Source organism: Pipistrellus kuhlii, unplaced genomic scaffold (genome assembly GCF_014108245.1).
Source record: "Pipistrellus kuhlii isolate mPipKuh1 unplaced genomic scaffold, mPipKuh1.p scaffold_m20_p_6, whole genome shotgun sequence".
NCBI lineage: Eukaryota > Metazoa > Chordata > Mammalia > Chiroptera > Vespertilionidae > Pipistrellus > Pipistrellus kuhlii.
Genome location: NW_023425562.1, coordinates 25,626,811 through 25,643,031, shown reverse-complemented (window position 1 = coordinate 25,643,031; position 16,221 = coordinate 25,626,811). Strand labels below are relative to the sequence as shown.

Below are 16,221 nucleotides of genomic sequence, written 5' to 3'. Positions count from 1 at the left end.
ACATAGCTTCTTGCACTGCATATATGTACCTTTATTCATCAAGTCAAAACTTTGTGAAATAAAACAGCGAATAAACTGGAAACTCATAAATAAACATAATATAATTTAGTTAAAATAATTTAGTTAAAATGGCCTATTTACTCTTACCTAGTAATACAGTATTCTTTATCTCCTTGGATTTCTAAATACCGTGGCCTTGCACCTGTTGCTATGACAAATTTTGCAGCAGTATAATAAGTCTCTTGTCCTTTTCTATTGGTTGCCTTTAAAAAAGAAAAGTAAACCTCACTTTTCAACCAATTCTACAAAGTACCAGACACCATGGACAAATTAGTTACCACCCTTATGGAGCTTCCCATCAATAGGAACAGATATGCAAAAATAGCAATATAGTATGATAAGTACCACCATAGAAAACAGAAGTCTTTACAAAACATTAACCAAAAGACCCCAGTGGGGCTGGAGGAGGGGACTGGAAAGCTAGGCAAGAATGACTCCAAAGTTGGTAACATTTTAAGTAGGGATGAGAAAAGTGAAAAGATTATTCAGAGAAACTGACATCTAAAGAGAGAATAGTACACACATATATGCAGACAGGCCCGAAAGCAGCTGGCATCTGGGGAACAGCAAGTTGCCAGAAGTGCCAGGAGAGGAGAGTACAGTATGTGTTAGAGGTGAAGTCACACAGATTAACGCCAAATATAAAGATGCTTCTATGCCATCCTACAAATCCAGGCTATGGAATAGCAACAAAGGTTTTCATTGTTTTTTTTTTATTTTCAATTATACAAGTAAATCATAAATATGTTAACTTTTCCCCCCACCCCCAGAGAGCGAGAGATACAAACATCAATGATGAGAGAGAATCATTGATTGGCTGCTTCTTACTGGGGATCAAGCCCACAACCCAGGCATGTGTCCTGACTGGGAATCAACCCGTGACCTCCTTCCTGGTTCATAATCAACCCTCAATCACTGAACCATGCCAACTGGGCTATATTCACATTTTAAAAATTCAAAAAGCGATGGAAGTGTTTAAACCAGGAGGTGGTTTCAGTGGGATAGAGGGAGGGCGGCCTGGAGACAGGGAGCTGCTACAAACAAACAGTGCAAGCTGTGAGGATGAAGTGGGAGGAACCTGCAGTTTCTTGCTGGAGTAACTGGAGAGACACTGGTGTCACTAAGTGAGCAAGCATAGAAGAGGCAAGTCTGGCTGAGAATGATGGGCTTATTCAACCAACTCTAACAGGGATATGACAGTGCGAGAACGGAAACTGACTGGCATATACCAGGTATTTCTAGTTATATCCCATATGAATGATGCCATTTAAATTAGCCCATGTATAGCCGGAACTGGTTTGGCTCAGTGGTAGAGCGTCGGTCTGCGGACTGAAAGGTCCCAGGTTCGATTCCCGTCAAGGGCATGTATATTGGTTGCAGGCACATCCCCGGTAGGGGGTGTGCAAGAGGCAGCTGGTCGATGTTTCTCTCTCGTCGACGTTTCTAGCTCTCTATCTCTCTCCCTTCTTCTCTGTAAAAAAATCAATAAAATATAAAAATAAAAAAAATTGTACAAAAAAAAATTAGCCCATGTATAGTTCTAAAAGGGTAGCTTTAATTGGACCACCTCTCACGTTTCTAGAGACAAGAAATGACTACAAAATACCCTCAAATTCTGTCAAGATCATTGCACTCTGTGCTATAAAAAGCAGAGTACAAAAATAAACGAGGTGTTGAGGATGATATCTGACCGTCTTTCATAACTCCAATTTAAAAATTTTGTGTTCATTAAAACGGTTTTATTTTCCTTACATATTGATTGTATAATACATAAACATTACATATATAAATTTATAAAATATACTAATTCTTACGCTACCTTTATTAATACTTTTATAAATAATATATATTAAAGTTTTAATTACTAAGGTTTCATTTTTAAAGAGAATTAACACTATTAAAATTTTGATTTTTTAAAATTGTTTAAACTTTTTCTTTTCTTTCTTTATTTTTAGTATATTGATTTTTCACAGAGGGGAAGAGAGAGGGACAGAGAGTTAGAAACATTGATGAGAGAGAATCATCGATCAGCTGCCTCCTGCACACCCCCCATTGGGGATGTGCCCACAACCAAGGTACATGCCCTTGATCGGTATCAAACCCGGGACCTTCCAGTCCACAGGCCGACGCTCTACCACTGAGCCAAACCGGTTTCGGCTGAACTTTTCCTTTTAAGATGGCAATGAGCCGGGCCAGTGTGCTCACTGAGCCCCCACTCTGCTCAGGCACATGCTGGGGTGTGGACTTGAGCCTCAGTTGGAGGTGTGCAGGAGGCAACCAATCCATGCTTCTCTTTCATCACTCATGATTCTATCTCTGTCTCCTCTCCCTTCCTCTCTGAAATTAATTTAAAAAAAAATTCTAAAGATGGCAAATAGCTGAAGCCGGTTTAGCTCAGTGGATAGAGTGTCGGCCTATGGACTGAAAGGTCCCAGGTTCAATTCTAGTCAAGGGCATGTACCTTGGTTGCGGGCACGTCCCCAGTGGGGTGTGTGCAAGAGGCAGCTGACCGATGTCTCCCTCATCACTGTTTCTAACTTTCTATCTCTCTCTTCTTCTCTGTAAAAATATCAATAAAATATATATATTTTTTAAAAAGATGGCAAATAACTTTAAATTAAGAGTTTTCTTTAAAAGGCAATTTCTTTAAGTTAGCCAGACTTGTGAAATGCACTAACAATGGAGGAGCTTGCACTAGCTATCGTCCTTAACATAAATATGGAATTTTAGTTCAAGGCAAGCACAAGCAGTAATAAAGGAAAAGCAAAGAACAAGACAAAATATTCAGAGAGTACCTTTATTTTATGGTGTTCGACAAATTCTCCATAGGAATTTGCATAAGTCACAGACTTCTCCTTCAAAGACAGCCCATAGCTCCAATTTAGAGAGCCAATGTGGTTTTGAATAGCTTCTGTCATGATCTCCCAGTTGTGCTTTACTGAAAATAAGTAACCAGGGTAAAGTTATCAAGTGAATCTTATGCAAATGGTAAATGATATAGAAACGCACAAGCCACATGACATGTTGCTTTAAAAATCAAGAAATGAACAGAAAATAATTAGCAACTTAAACCTTTTTAATACCAATTATGGTTTATACTTCTTCTTCTTCTATATTATAAAACATGCAAAAAAGTATAATTCTGAAAAGAATAAAACTGGGAAAAATATCCATGGAGTGCAGAACAGAGAAAACTGGCTCTCTCATGGCCATGCATGCAAAGTTATGAGGCAAAAAGATCATCACTTCTCAGGAGCACAGATGGACATTTTCACATGGCTGGCTTGTTGCACGTGGCCTTCTACATGTGAAGGGAAGCACGTCTCAGGTGAGCGAGCACTGCATATTTGCCTCCCAGATAGGCCCAGGCTAGTCCCATTTGGTTCACCTGGTGGTGGCTTTATGATAGTGAATATCCTATATTTCTTTATGATAAATGTGGTATCACCATTGCATATCATTTTTATTAAAATGCTATGCACTTCCTTTTGAAGTTGGGATGGAAGTTGATGGAATCAGATTTCCCTATTTGGTAGAGTTTATTTCCAGGCATTCACTTTATCTGCTGATGCTGGTTCCCAAAGGAGACACCATCTCTGTGCACCACCCCACCATATTTATAAGACACAGAAGCCAGCCGGTGGCTCCCATCAAACTATATAGATGAAATCCCTGAAGACAAACCAGCCAACTGAGGGTTCACCTCTGGTCACACTGGGAGACTAGACTCACCGCCTCTAGCACTCTCAAGAAAGGGCCCAGCACTAATCATCAGGAACATGGGACATTACGGTGTAGGCAAGGGAAAGAGGTAACAGTGCAGTAAGGCTTGGCCAATGTAAACGTTTATAATAAAAGTCAACTAAGATTTTACAATCCAGAGAGTTATTCTGTTACTACATTACCCAACACCCACCCTATGATCCCAGGAGGTTAGACCCAGCAGTGGCACATACCCTCCTATCCTGAGATAACTGCCTCATTTCCCCAATACTTGGAAAAGCTATTTTTCCAGCCCTTAAAGTATCATTTATCCCAAGGATCTTATCAGTTAAATTCATACTTCATATTCTTATTTCTAGTTCTTGTTGAAAAAACACATTCTATATTAGAGGTTGCCACACATGGCTGCACATTAGGACCCCTGAGAATCATGTTAAAATATACAGATTCTAGGACCCACCTCAAATCTATGCAATCAGGAGCAGAGCCACAGAAGGCTCCTAATGAATGTTTATTAAACAAATTTTAAACTCAGCTACAGAAATACAAATAGCAAGTCTTTCTCTAAGAAATCCATTCTTTCTTTTCTCCCAATCTCTATTTTTATATTCCACTATAGCCACCAATTCTGGCTTCTTTCCTGCCCATTTCCTCTGCTCAGTCTAAATCCTTACACACCCCTTTCTATGCTATTATATACACAAGAAATATGATTATTTCTTTGTGCGGTTTGTTTACATAAATTGTACTTTTTATTTAATGCTCTAAAAATTGCTTTGTCACTGAATAAAATGTAGCTTTTCCTCTCTTAGCATACATCCATCTAACTCAGTGGTTGGCAAACTGTGGCTTGAGAGTCACGAGGCTCTCAAGCCTCAGTTTGCCGCTATTTGAGTAATGAGTTTGCCGACCACTGGGATAGGGGCTTAATCACAAGGAACATCAACAGCCTGTAATTATTGGAATCGAGAGTCTAGGTCAGTGGTCGGCAAACTCATTAGTCAACAGAGCGGCAAACCGCGGCTCTCAAGCTGCATGTGGCTCAGGAGCTGCATGTGGCTCACCAGCTGCAGCTTGCCAACCACTGCACAAGAGCCCCAGTGCATGGATTTGTGCACCGGTAGGGTCCCTCAGCCTGGACTGTGGGGATCGGCCAAAACTAGCTCTCTGACATTCCCCAATACATCCCAGATTGGGAGAGGGTGGTTCTTGGGTGACACACCCTGGAATCAGTCTCCCTCCTCTCTGGTTCCTGGTGTGTCACCTGAGAACCACAGCTGCCAAGTCACCCTGCATTGAGCGTCTGCCCCTGGTGGTCATTGCATGTCACAGCTCCTGGTCGGCTGGTCAGCCGGTCACTTAAGCTTTTATATATATAGATTACCCACCTTGTTGATTATACTCCCAGCCAAATTTCCTTGAGTCTCTTAATGCCTGCCCTAAAAGAGCAGCTTGATGCATCAGTTTCTTAGGAATACAACCTACATTTACACAAGTACCGCCAAGACCTGAGAAAGAAAATAATTTTAATTTTTTAAAATATTTTATTGATTTTTTTTACAGAAAAGGATAGAGAGTTAGAAACATCGATGAGATAGAAACATTGATCAGCTGCCTCCTGCACACCCCCTACTGGGGATGTGCCTGCAACTAAGGCACATGCCCTTGAACAGAATCGAACCTGGGACCCTTGAGTCCACAGGCCGATGCTCTATCCACTGAGCCAAACCAGTTAGGGCTTTTGTGTGTGTGTGTGTGTGTGTGTGTGTGTGTGTGTGTGTGTTGTTTTACACATGTGTGGAGTCAGTGTTATTAAAATATGGAAATGGCCTGGCTGGTGTGTCTCAGTGATTGAGCATCAACCTATGAACTAGGAGGTCAAAGTACAATTCCCAGTCAGGGCACATGCCTAGGTGTGGGCTCAAACCCCACTGTGGAGCAGGCAGGAGGCAGCCAATCAGTGATTCTCATCATTGATGTTTCTATCTTTCTTTCCCTCTCCCTTCCTCTCTGAAATCAATAAAAGTTTTTGTTTTTTTAAGTTAAAATATAGAGATGACAAATTTGAATGGTTGTGGGATCAACACCATACTCTACAATAACATGCAAATGATTAACCCAGACTTTTTCAGTACAGGTCTGTGAAAGAGGCCCAAGGATGAGCAAAAAAGTGGTTGTGCATTTGAAGATGCTGTCCAAACTTTCATTTGAGTGTGACCTATGAAGGGATCAGAGCTGCATTAGATTAATGATATACTACATCAACAGCCAGAACTCCAGATTCCAGACTTTTCTCTTTGTAACTTAACTCCTTTGAGCCAACAGTGGGTCCACTGCAAAGCAAATTAGCTTAACTAATATAAAATTCTTGGCTATATTTTTTTTGTAAGGTTTGATTTTTAAAAATAATTTTCATATTTTGCCAGGTTTCTGGCAGCAAATAGATGACAAATTATTACTGAGGTGTGGGCAAGAAAGCAAGGAGGGATAGAACAACAGTAGCAACTACTAACAGTGGGCTCATCACCAACCCTACATGAAGGGGTAAGAACTCCAAATAGGTGACACAGACCAGAGGGGCTGTGGCTTTCCGCTGGAGATGGAGCCAGCTTGCAGCAACCAACAGGGAGGGAACCAAGAAAATGAAGACCCCCCCTCCATTCTCCTCCCTCCTTCTGTTCTCTTCCCATTTCCCCAAATGGCCAAGCTAGCCAGAAGCCAGAGGGCAAAGATACTAACTCATCAACATTCTAGGACATAAAATAGGGTGGAGACCAAAAAGAATGGGATTAAAGGATAAACAGAAAATATCCAGCACAAAATCTATATGTTCTATTTTATAGTGGAAAGAATGTGGAAAGGTAAGCACTCTCATCTACAGCAAAGTCACAGGCCTTAAGCTCACTCTGCACTTCATTAAACTGACTTGGAACAATCACACACACACTATTCAGATGACTATCATACAGCCATGAAAGTCAGTTATTAAATCAATGCAGAAACACAAAAAAAGTTACAGAAAACTTAAGTGAGCATGACACAGCCTACACTACAATCACAACTATGTGAAAATATTAAATGCATGTGTATAAAAATTATGGCAAAAGTGTTGGAATACTAGGTCATGGGTTTTTTGTTTTGTTTTTTTAATCTCCCCTAAGCACCTGTTAACTATGCAGTGGTCTTAGGACAATTACTTTACCTCACTGAGACCCAAGTTTCCTCACCTATGGAACAGGCTAGTCATACTTCCTGAGATTGTTGTGAGGATTAAATGAAATTAAACAAAGCAAAAATGTTCGTAAAGAGCAAAGAACAACAAAGAAAAACAGCTTACCCCAGGATGTACCCTGAGGTGTCGGAACCACAAAATCTAGCACCATTACTTTCTTTCCCAAAATGGCAGCTTCCTAAGGAAAACAGTGACATGTAAACATGTTGTCATATCCCTCCCCCAATTTTTCTATTCCCTAAATAAAAAGGCTGTGTTTGTGCCATAACATAGTCTTTTCTCTTTATGAAACCAGCTATTACAATAAAAGCTTGGACTGAAACATCAAAATTGGCTTTTTTTTTTTTTTTTTAAGTAGCAGAAGTCAAGTCTTACGACAATCATCAGGGAACATTAGGGAAATTATCTCCAAGTTTTACTTTTTTCATACCTGAGCACATGCAAGGCCACCAGAACCACCACCAATGACAATGAGGTCATAATCGTATGTTGATTCTTTTTGAAGAAGCTTCTGTAATAAACCACTCTGATGTGCCTATGGTTTAATGAGAGAATATGGTATGACTTGTTTTAAAACTGTTTCTTTTTACCCTATGTTTAATTAGCATTGATTTCTTTTATAAAAATACATGAATTTTTGTGCACTGAAGGAAGTCCCTCATCCCAGCCTGCGACCTTTCACAGTCCGGGATCTCTCAGGGCATATCCGACTGATAGCTCAGGCCCGCTCCCTGGGGGACTAGGCCTAAATGGGCAGTCAGACATCCCTCTGGCATCCTGGAGTCCTCGGGGAATGTACAACTAACGACTTAGGCTTGCTACTGGGAGGTGGGAGGGTGAGGAGCGGGTATTAAGCCTAAGCTGGCTTCTGGCTGATCGGTGCTCCCAATGTGGAAGCACTGACCACTAGGGGAGAGCTCCTGCATTGAGCATCTGCCCCCTGTTGGTCAGTGCATGTCATAGCAACCAGTCATTCCTCCATTAGGGTCAATTTACATATTACCCTTTTGTGATATAGGATTAGAAACAATCTACAATTCATGTAAACTGGAATTTAAATTTATCTGAATGGTATTCAAATAAGGTCCATCTAGTTAAGAATGTATGCCAAAGTACATGTTTGTTTATTATCTCCTGATAGGTAGGCATGTGTCAAATGACCCAGAAATCGTGGCTTTATATCTGTCAGATGAGCTCCTTTTCTTTGGCCTAATCAATGAAATATTATACCCAAGCACAATAAAATAGCTAAATACCACCCTCTTCTACATTTTGTTCATTTGTGCTAGGATTCCTTTTGAAAATAATTCTTATGAATCCTCAGTAGGACACACACTTCAAATATCTCATGGTTTCTCATAAATTGATCTAAAATTTGCAGCTTATTGACAAATTTCTTATATAAAATTGCATTTTCTTTTTCTTTCAACAATGATGATGAGCCTGGCTCTTCACTATATTATCTTGTCCATTTGGCCCTCGTTGTGATCAGAAGTAGTTTAAATGAGGTTAGAGGATCAAATGTAATTTAGCAATAGTTTTCTTTATATGAAGTTAGTTCTTCAATCCTAATATATTAGCTCTAGCAATGCCATCCTGGGAAGCACAACTGAAGTGCTATCAAACTGCAGGACTCAATAGATGCAGTGTGGCCCACTGAAGGATGGATGCTTTTGGCACATTCTAAAAAGAACTCCTTTGGCCTCCTTACTTTTTAGATGCCATGTGAGAAATCTGTCTCCTAGGCCCGTGGTCAGCAAACTGTGGCTCTCGAGCTACCTGCGGCTTTTTGGCCCCTTGAGTGTGGCTCTTCCACAAAATACCACAGCCTGGGTGAGTCTATTTTGAAGAAGTGGCATTAGAAGAAGTTTAAGTTTAAAAAATTTGGCTCTCAAAAGAAATTTCAATCGTTGTACTGTTGGTATTTGGCTCTGTTGACTAATGAGTTTGCTGACCACTGTCCTAGGCCTTTTAATCTTAAAATAGAGTGACTATCTCTACATCTCCAGATTCATCCTCTGCCATCATTTTCTACATTAGGATTGGCAGAGGTATTTAAGGTCTATGATTACAGTACTTACCATCATAGCTTCTAGGACTAATAGAACAGACTGCTTCTTGATTAACAATACTAAGCAAAAGATTAAGATACAATGTAGATCATCTCTTTTCCCCCCCAAATGAGTATAATTTTAATTATAATTTCAGATACAGTCCAATGTGGCTCAGTGGTTGAACATCAACCATACCCCAAGAGGTAGGTCACTAGTTCAATTCCCAGTCAGGGCAGCCTGTGTTGCAGGCTTGATCCCCACTAGGAGGTGTTGCAGGAGGCAGGAGATTAATGTTTCTCTCTTAGTAAGGTTTCTATCTCTCTCTCTCCCTTGTCCCTCTTCCTTCCTCTCTCTAAAAATTAATAAAAGTATATTAAAAAATTTTCAGATATAAGTACTTAAACAATCACTAATTACTATCATTTGCATATATACATAAAGAATGAGAGCAGAATTTTAATAAAAGTAAATAACTAGTTATAAAATAAGAATCTTATTTAATAAACACCAGTTTTTATCTACTACTGTTTAACTGAATGATTCCTGTTTATTTCTGCATTCCAGGAACCAAAAATTTAAAGGCATGAACCTTTGCAAAGCTCCCAGGGTTAGCAGCCTTGACAGGAGTTTTACTTACCCTAGCCAAGAATGTTAGCATTGACCTCATTTTAATAAAAGAAAAAAAAGAACAGATCTTGTTTCTCCCCTCTCCAGGAAGAAGAGACCAAGGTCTCCAGGGTAGTCCACCTGGTTGTCCATCAACCTCACTCAAAACATTCTTTTTCTTAGTTTCTGAAGTCTGAGTTGATAGAAAAGCTAATTTCTGTCAAAGTAATAATCAAAGTTATCTGATAAGCATCCTATACACTTTTCATCTAACAATTTCCAAAAGACTAATAGACTCCTAAAAATCATTTTATCCCCTTTTAAATATTTTAAAAACAAAACTTGAACAAAAAACACACAATGCCATTATTACCTTGAAAGTTCGGTCACATCCACCCATATGTACTTTATTCACAAAAATATTGGGCACCGTTCTCTGATTAGTGATCTCTGACAGCACTTCTTGAACATTGGCCCCATCATCTAAAGAATAAAAAGTTAAATATATAAAAACACTGAAAGGGTTCCAAACCTTTGTGAGTCAAAATGAAGTGTTATAACACTTAAGTGCTCCCACATCCACATCCACACAAGGTCAGTGTATTATATAACTTTATGAAAAAATGACTTTAAGAGACACTTTTGAGAATACAGATGAAACATCTGATTCATTTGAAAATAAACCCTTCTAAGTTAGATTCTGATATATAATTTCTTGGTTAGATAAGAATCCTCTTTAAACAGAAAATATTAAATAAAATCCTCTTTAAATAGAAAATAGCAAATATCGCCGAGACCGGTTTGGCTCAACGGATAGAGCGTCAGCTTGGGGACTGAGGGGTCCTGGGTTCGATTCCGGTCAAGGGCATGTACCTTGATTGCAGGCACATCCTCAGTAGGGGGTGTGCAAGAGGCAGCTGATCGATGACTCTCTCTCATCGATGTTTCTAACTCTCTATCTCTCTCCCTTCCTCTCTGTACAAAATCAATAAAATGTATTTTTTTAAAAATAGCAAATATCAACAGTAATAACTCTGAAAATATTTCCTACAATTATATTTGAAAAATCTTTATGATCAAAGTCCAAAATCTGTCCTCTATCCCTAAAAATAAAACCAGGCCACAACTACCTAAAACTATTGGGTATGCTCTTTAGAAAAGTCTCACAAACTTAAGAACATTTCACTTATTAAGGTGCCTGGTTAAAAGGAGTTGGTGAAGTCCCATGAAGGCAGACTTTCATTTTTTTGTGTGTTCACCACTCTGTCTCCCACCTCTGCAAAACATATGCATGTGTAAAGTGCTCAATTAATATTAGATAATTAATGCATGCCTGACAAGAATTCAAAAATGAAAGCTAAAAGATTAATGCATTAATTCATAGGTGCTTCAATCAGGAAATAGGGGCAGATTCTTTTCACTTATTACAGCTTAATCTATTTTGCCAGAAAGTTACCAGATACATCTGAAATGTCTGAAGTGCTTTAAGGTTAGCAGCTTATACATCTTTCTCCTCCCCTCAAATACCAAAAATCTGTAATAATAAAAGCGTAATATGCTGATTAGACCTGATGACCTTCTGGATGAAGCTGGGTCCTGGGTCCCGGGTTCCAGGTGCTGCGGCTGGAGGGAAGCCCAGGTCCCAGGTGCCAGAGGGAAGCTGGTGTTGGCATCCAGGGGAAGGAAGACCTACTCTTGCATGAATTCCATGCATCGGACCTCTAGTATATAAATAAAAAAACTATTCCAAATTATCTGCCCTATATTGAGAGGTTCATTTTTTACATGGTTGAATGTAGAAAAAACCAGCTCATTTCACCCAAAGAGACAAGAGTAAACTGAATTGAACAAAGCAAATGAAAAGAAGCAATCTTGTTGACATTTACTGAAATAATAGTATATACTAACTATTCCACTTACCTACTTGATCAAGTTCCAAGGTATTATATTCAACTCCCAAAGAAGAAAAGAGTTCTTTAACCTGCAACAAAAATAACAAAGTCAACAGTTATGAAATATGGACACAGTAATAAAGATGTCCAAAATAAATGTTCTTCAGACATATGAGCTCTAGACTATGGTGTTTGGTTTGTTTGTTTGTTTTTGGTTTGTTTTTTTTAATCCTCACCCAAGGATATGTTTTTATTGATGTATTTTAGAGAGAGAGGAAGGGAAAGAGAGAGAGAGAAACATTGATCAACTGCCCCTCATATGTGCCCCAGCAACGGATTGCACCCACAGCCTAGATACGTTCCCTGATTGGGAACTGAACCCTCCACCTTTGGTGTGTGGGATGATGCACCAGCCAACTGTGCTACTCAGCCAGGGTGGTTTATTTTTTATTCCCTTCCTCTATACATCTTTCCAGAGTAATCTCAGCCCATTGCTTCCCTTATTTTACCATTTGAATCCTCAACTTTCAACTTTTGCCCAAATCCCTTTTCGGAACTCAAGACTGACAAAAATAGAATGTCCCCAGGCACATCACATGCAATTTGCCCCAAAATAAAACTCATCATTTCCTATATACATTTTCTTCTTTTTATTTCCTTTCAATAGTTATTAAAGCATTCAACAAAAATTTATCCATCAAATACCTACTAAGCTATAACAATGAATAGGCACAATCCCTGCCTCCAGGAGGGGAAACAGACAAAAACATTGACAATTCACACTGCCTCTATTCACCAGTTGCCTGAGCAAGAAGAAACGCAGGGCCTGGCTATTTAAATAGGAGACAGAGGATCAGCAGCACAGGCATCACCAAGCAGCTTATTGGACAAGGAACCAGGTCCTGGATCAAAACCTGCATTTTAACAACTTTGTGAAGCAAAGGCTTTACCCCAAGATGAAAATACCAGGGACCTGATCACCCTGGCCTCAGCCCACTTGTAAGGTGGAGTTCCAGGATGTGAGCAAGGTCTCCGAGATTCTGAGTCATTTTAATACTCCCTCTTTTGCAACATTTTCCTACCCCACACTAACTCCCCATCCATCCAATTAATTAGTAAATGGTATCAATCCTCTATGCTGAGCTAGTTCACCTTTCTAATTCCCAACAGTTGCTATCTTAATTTGAGCAGTTTCTCAGTAACATCCAGCTTTGTCCCTTCCAGTTCCCTAAATTGCAACCAAAAGTAGACTCTAAAGCCTACTTTTCACCATTACTTAAACTCTTCAAGGTCCTGTACAGCCCAGAGAGGTTGTGATTCCAGGATGGAGACGAGGAGGCTGGCAGAGTCACTCCCTAACAGAACATCCACACCTGTTGAAATTATTTTAACAATAACCATTGAAAGTCTCTGAAAATTGACCCAAGGGCACACAACAAATGTAGAACGTGTATTAAAGAAAATCTTCTAGAAGTCAATATGAACAGGGAAAGTCTGAGGCACTTAAGCCTTAATCCACACCCTCTCTGCTCTGTCCTGGGTCAGCTTGACAGAAGCTCCACTTCAAGTGAGCAGCCAAGTCCCTGATACCTAGTCTCCAAAGGGGATGAACCACCAGCATTTCTCAGTCTCCCCACAGTTCTGAGTGGCAAAGGCTACATTCCCGATGAGTGTAGCCAAAAGCTTCCTCCACCCAGCCTCACTCAGAGATCGAAGGCTTTACCCCAAGGTGAAAATACCAGGGACCTGATCACCCTGGCCTCAGCCCACTTGTAAGGTGAAGTTCCAGGCTGTGAGCAAGGTCTCCGAGATTTTGCTCAGGGGAAGAGGTAAACCATAAGGTCAGAGAACTCAGAAGCTCTACCCAAAGGAAATTACTTTAAACTATGGGGAACTTCAAGTCCAAATGTGGTCTTGAAAATAATGGGAATTTTGACGATAAGCAATGAAGAGGAGGCTGGTAGTTCCAGGAGAACAATAAGACAGTTAGTTTACCAGAAAAGAAAAAAATAATAAAGGGGACACACACACACACACACACACACACACACACACAAAGGCAACAAAGAGAGAGCTAAGACTAGTATTTCTAGGATAAGAATAGCCTTAAACTTGCCATAAAAACTCTCTCTGCAAAAAGGCCTACATTTAATTAGATAAGAGTGCGGAACAATTTACCCTCCAGGACATTGTAAAAAGTAAACGCACAACCAGCCTGAAATTAATGGTGCATAATATCTGGGTCTGATACCAGTAGAGACCAAAAAATTTAATACAGACAAGAGCGCTGCTAAAATCCCTGTCATCCCAAGGTGACTGTGTACATACTCAAGGCTGCACTCTGAGGAGTGACGCCAAAGGCTTCATCTTTGGATGGAAATAAACATCCCTAAATTAAACCAGCAAACTCACTACAAGGAAATAAACAAGCAAACAAAGGAGCCACAGAGGAAGAGGTGTCCAGTATCTAAACTTGCTACAATATATTATTGTACTTACGGCAAAATGTCCAGATTTCAACAAAAAATTACCAGTCATACTAAGAAACAGGAGAGTGGATCCCTTCACAAGAAAAAAATCAGGCAAGAGAAACTATCAGTGAGAGGCCCAGATGTCATATCAAATAGTTAAAGTAGCCATTGTAAAATATCTCTATACAGATAGAAATGATGAAAAAACATCCAAATTAACATTATAAAGTTAAACATTACAAAAATAAAATGAAAAAGTGACTAGAATATCTCGACAGTTGATTCAAGTTGGCAGGAGAATTAGTAAACTTGAGGACAGATCAATAGAGATTATGCAACCCGAACAGGCAGAGAAGAAAGAATGAATAAAAACAGAAAGTCTCAGAGAAACATGGGACACCATTAAGTGCATTAACATATACATAGTGTGCATACCAGAAAAATGAGAAAACAGCAGAAACTGATTTCTTAAATAAGACCCAAAACCCACAAACTATAAAAGAAAAAGGTGATAGATTCAACGACATTAAACTTGCAAACTTCAGTTAACCAAAATATCTCATAAAGGTAAAAGGAAAAAATAAATCGGAGAGATTTTCCAATACATATAATCAAAGGATTATATCCAAAACATAGAAAGAATACCTATAAATCAGTACAAAAACAAAACCACCTGATAAAGGAAAAAAGCAAAAGGACTGGAAGTTTCATAGAAGAGGAAACTTCAATGGCCCCTAAACACATGAAAAGATGTTCAACTTCATCAGGAAATGTATAATCAAAGCCACATTTTACAAAAAGTTCATTTTACAAAGTGTGGAAACCAGGGCTCCGCGAAGTTCTGTAACCTGCTCAAGGTGAGGAAGATGGACCTGACTCCAGCCCTAGTCTCCTACTCCCAAGCCCTGGCCATTCCTTGCACTACTCTTATCTGGCCAAAAGGTTTTGTTTTTTTAAATATATTTTATTGATTTTTTTTTACAGAGAGGAAAGACAGGGATAGAGAGTTAGAAACATCAATCAGCAAACATCAATCAGCTGCCTGCAGATGTGCTTCCAACCAAGGTACATGCCCTTGACTGGAATAGAACCCGGGGCCCTTGAGTCCGCAGGCAGACGCTCTATCCATTGAGCCAAACCGGTTAGGGCCAAAAGTATATATATGTATATATATATACACACACACACACACACACACACACACACACACACACATACACACTTCATTCTTCCGAATAAACACTTGATAAATAAGCCCACATCAGACTAACAACCAGGAGGGAGAGGACGGGCGGTTAACCCCACAAGCCACAGTCCCCGAACAAGTCAGCGACCGCCTCTCCCCGAAAGCCCAAGGGGCAGTGCAAAAGGTCCCCGTCCTGGCTCCGGGCAACACCCCAGAGAGCGGGCCCCAAGTCCCGGGGAGTCGTTGGGCCTCGCGGGGTTGCATCCGAGGGCGGACAGGCAACGCTCCGCAGCCCGAGTCCAGAGGTCCCAGGGCGCCGGAGGAAGGACGCCCGGCCCCGCCCCGCCTACCCGTTTGCTGTGCGGACAGTAGCTCTTGCTGAAGATCATCACCCGGTTGTCCTCGATGAGGCCCTGCAGGCGGCGCCGCAGTTCTTCGCGGGCCTCGGAGGACAAGTGGCTGGGCCCGGGGGGTGAATGGCGAGTCCGGCGCCCCGGCAGCGACGACATGGGCTCGCTGTGGACGCCGCCCAGGCGGCGGTTGGGGGCGGCGCCCACCTTAACCGGCCCTGGCGACTTCTGCGCCCGCGACGGCGGCGGCGAAGGCGGCGGATGCGCCAGAGCCTCGGTGTTGCTCCTGGCCCGGCCCGGCCAGGCCTGGTCAGAGGGACTGATCGGCGGGCCGCAGCGCCCGGCCTGTGGTTGGAAGGAGGTACCGCAAACGCCACCCACGTCCACACCTGCCACAGATGCCCCACGCCGCCCCGCGCCCCGCCCCCGCCCCCCGCCCCCGCCCGCCCCGCGCCGGCCCCGCCCCGCCCTCCACGCCCCGGCCCTGCCCCCGCCTCCGCCCCCGCCCCCGCGCCGGCCCCGCCCCGCCCTCCACGCCCCGGCCCTGCCCCCGCCCCCGCCCCCCGCGCCCGGCCTGCCCCATCTCGCCCCGACCCCCCCCCGCCCCGCGCCGGCTCCGCCCCATCTCGCCCCGGTCACGCCCCCGC

General features: G+C 41.6%; 1 protein-coding gene across 4 annotated transcripts in view; it reads right to left on the bottom strand.

Annotated features, from left to right (window-relative positions):
- TXNRD3 (thioredoxin reductase 3) overlaps positions 1-15,995 on the bottom strand; it is a 29,521-nt gene extending 13,526 nt beyond the window's left edge. The window contains exons 1-8 of one of the 4 annotated variants that reach the window (XM_045574249.1): positions 15,575-15,995; positions 11,584-11,656; positions 10,049-10,158; positions 7,446-7,550; positions 7,121-7,193; positions 5,172-5,291; positions 2,856-2,998; positions 148-263 (exon numbers count right to left, since the gene is read on the bottom strand). In XM_045574249.1, the coding sequence (XP_045430205.1) occupies positions 148-263; positions 2,856-2,998; positions 5,172-5,291; positions 7,121-7,193; positions 7,446-7,550; positions 10,049-10,158; positions 11,584-11,656; positions 15,575-15,733 (899 nt within the window). In that variant the 5' untranslated portion in view covers positions 15,734-15,995. The remainder of the gene's footprint in view (positions 1-147; positions 264-2,855; positions 2,999-5,171; positions 5,292-7,120; positions 7,194-7,445; positions 7,551-10,048; positions 10,159-11,583; positions 11,657-15,574) is intronic. The other 3 variants (XM_045574250.1, XM_036419518.2, XM_036419517.2) reach the window with 3 other exon arrangements.
- Between the last annotated feature and the right edge of the window lie 226 nt (positions 15,996-16,221).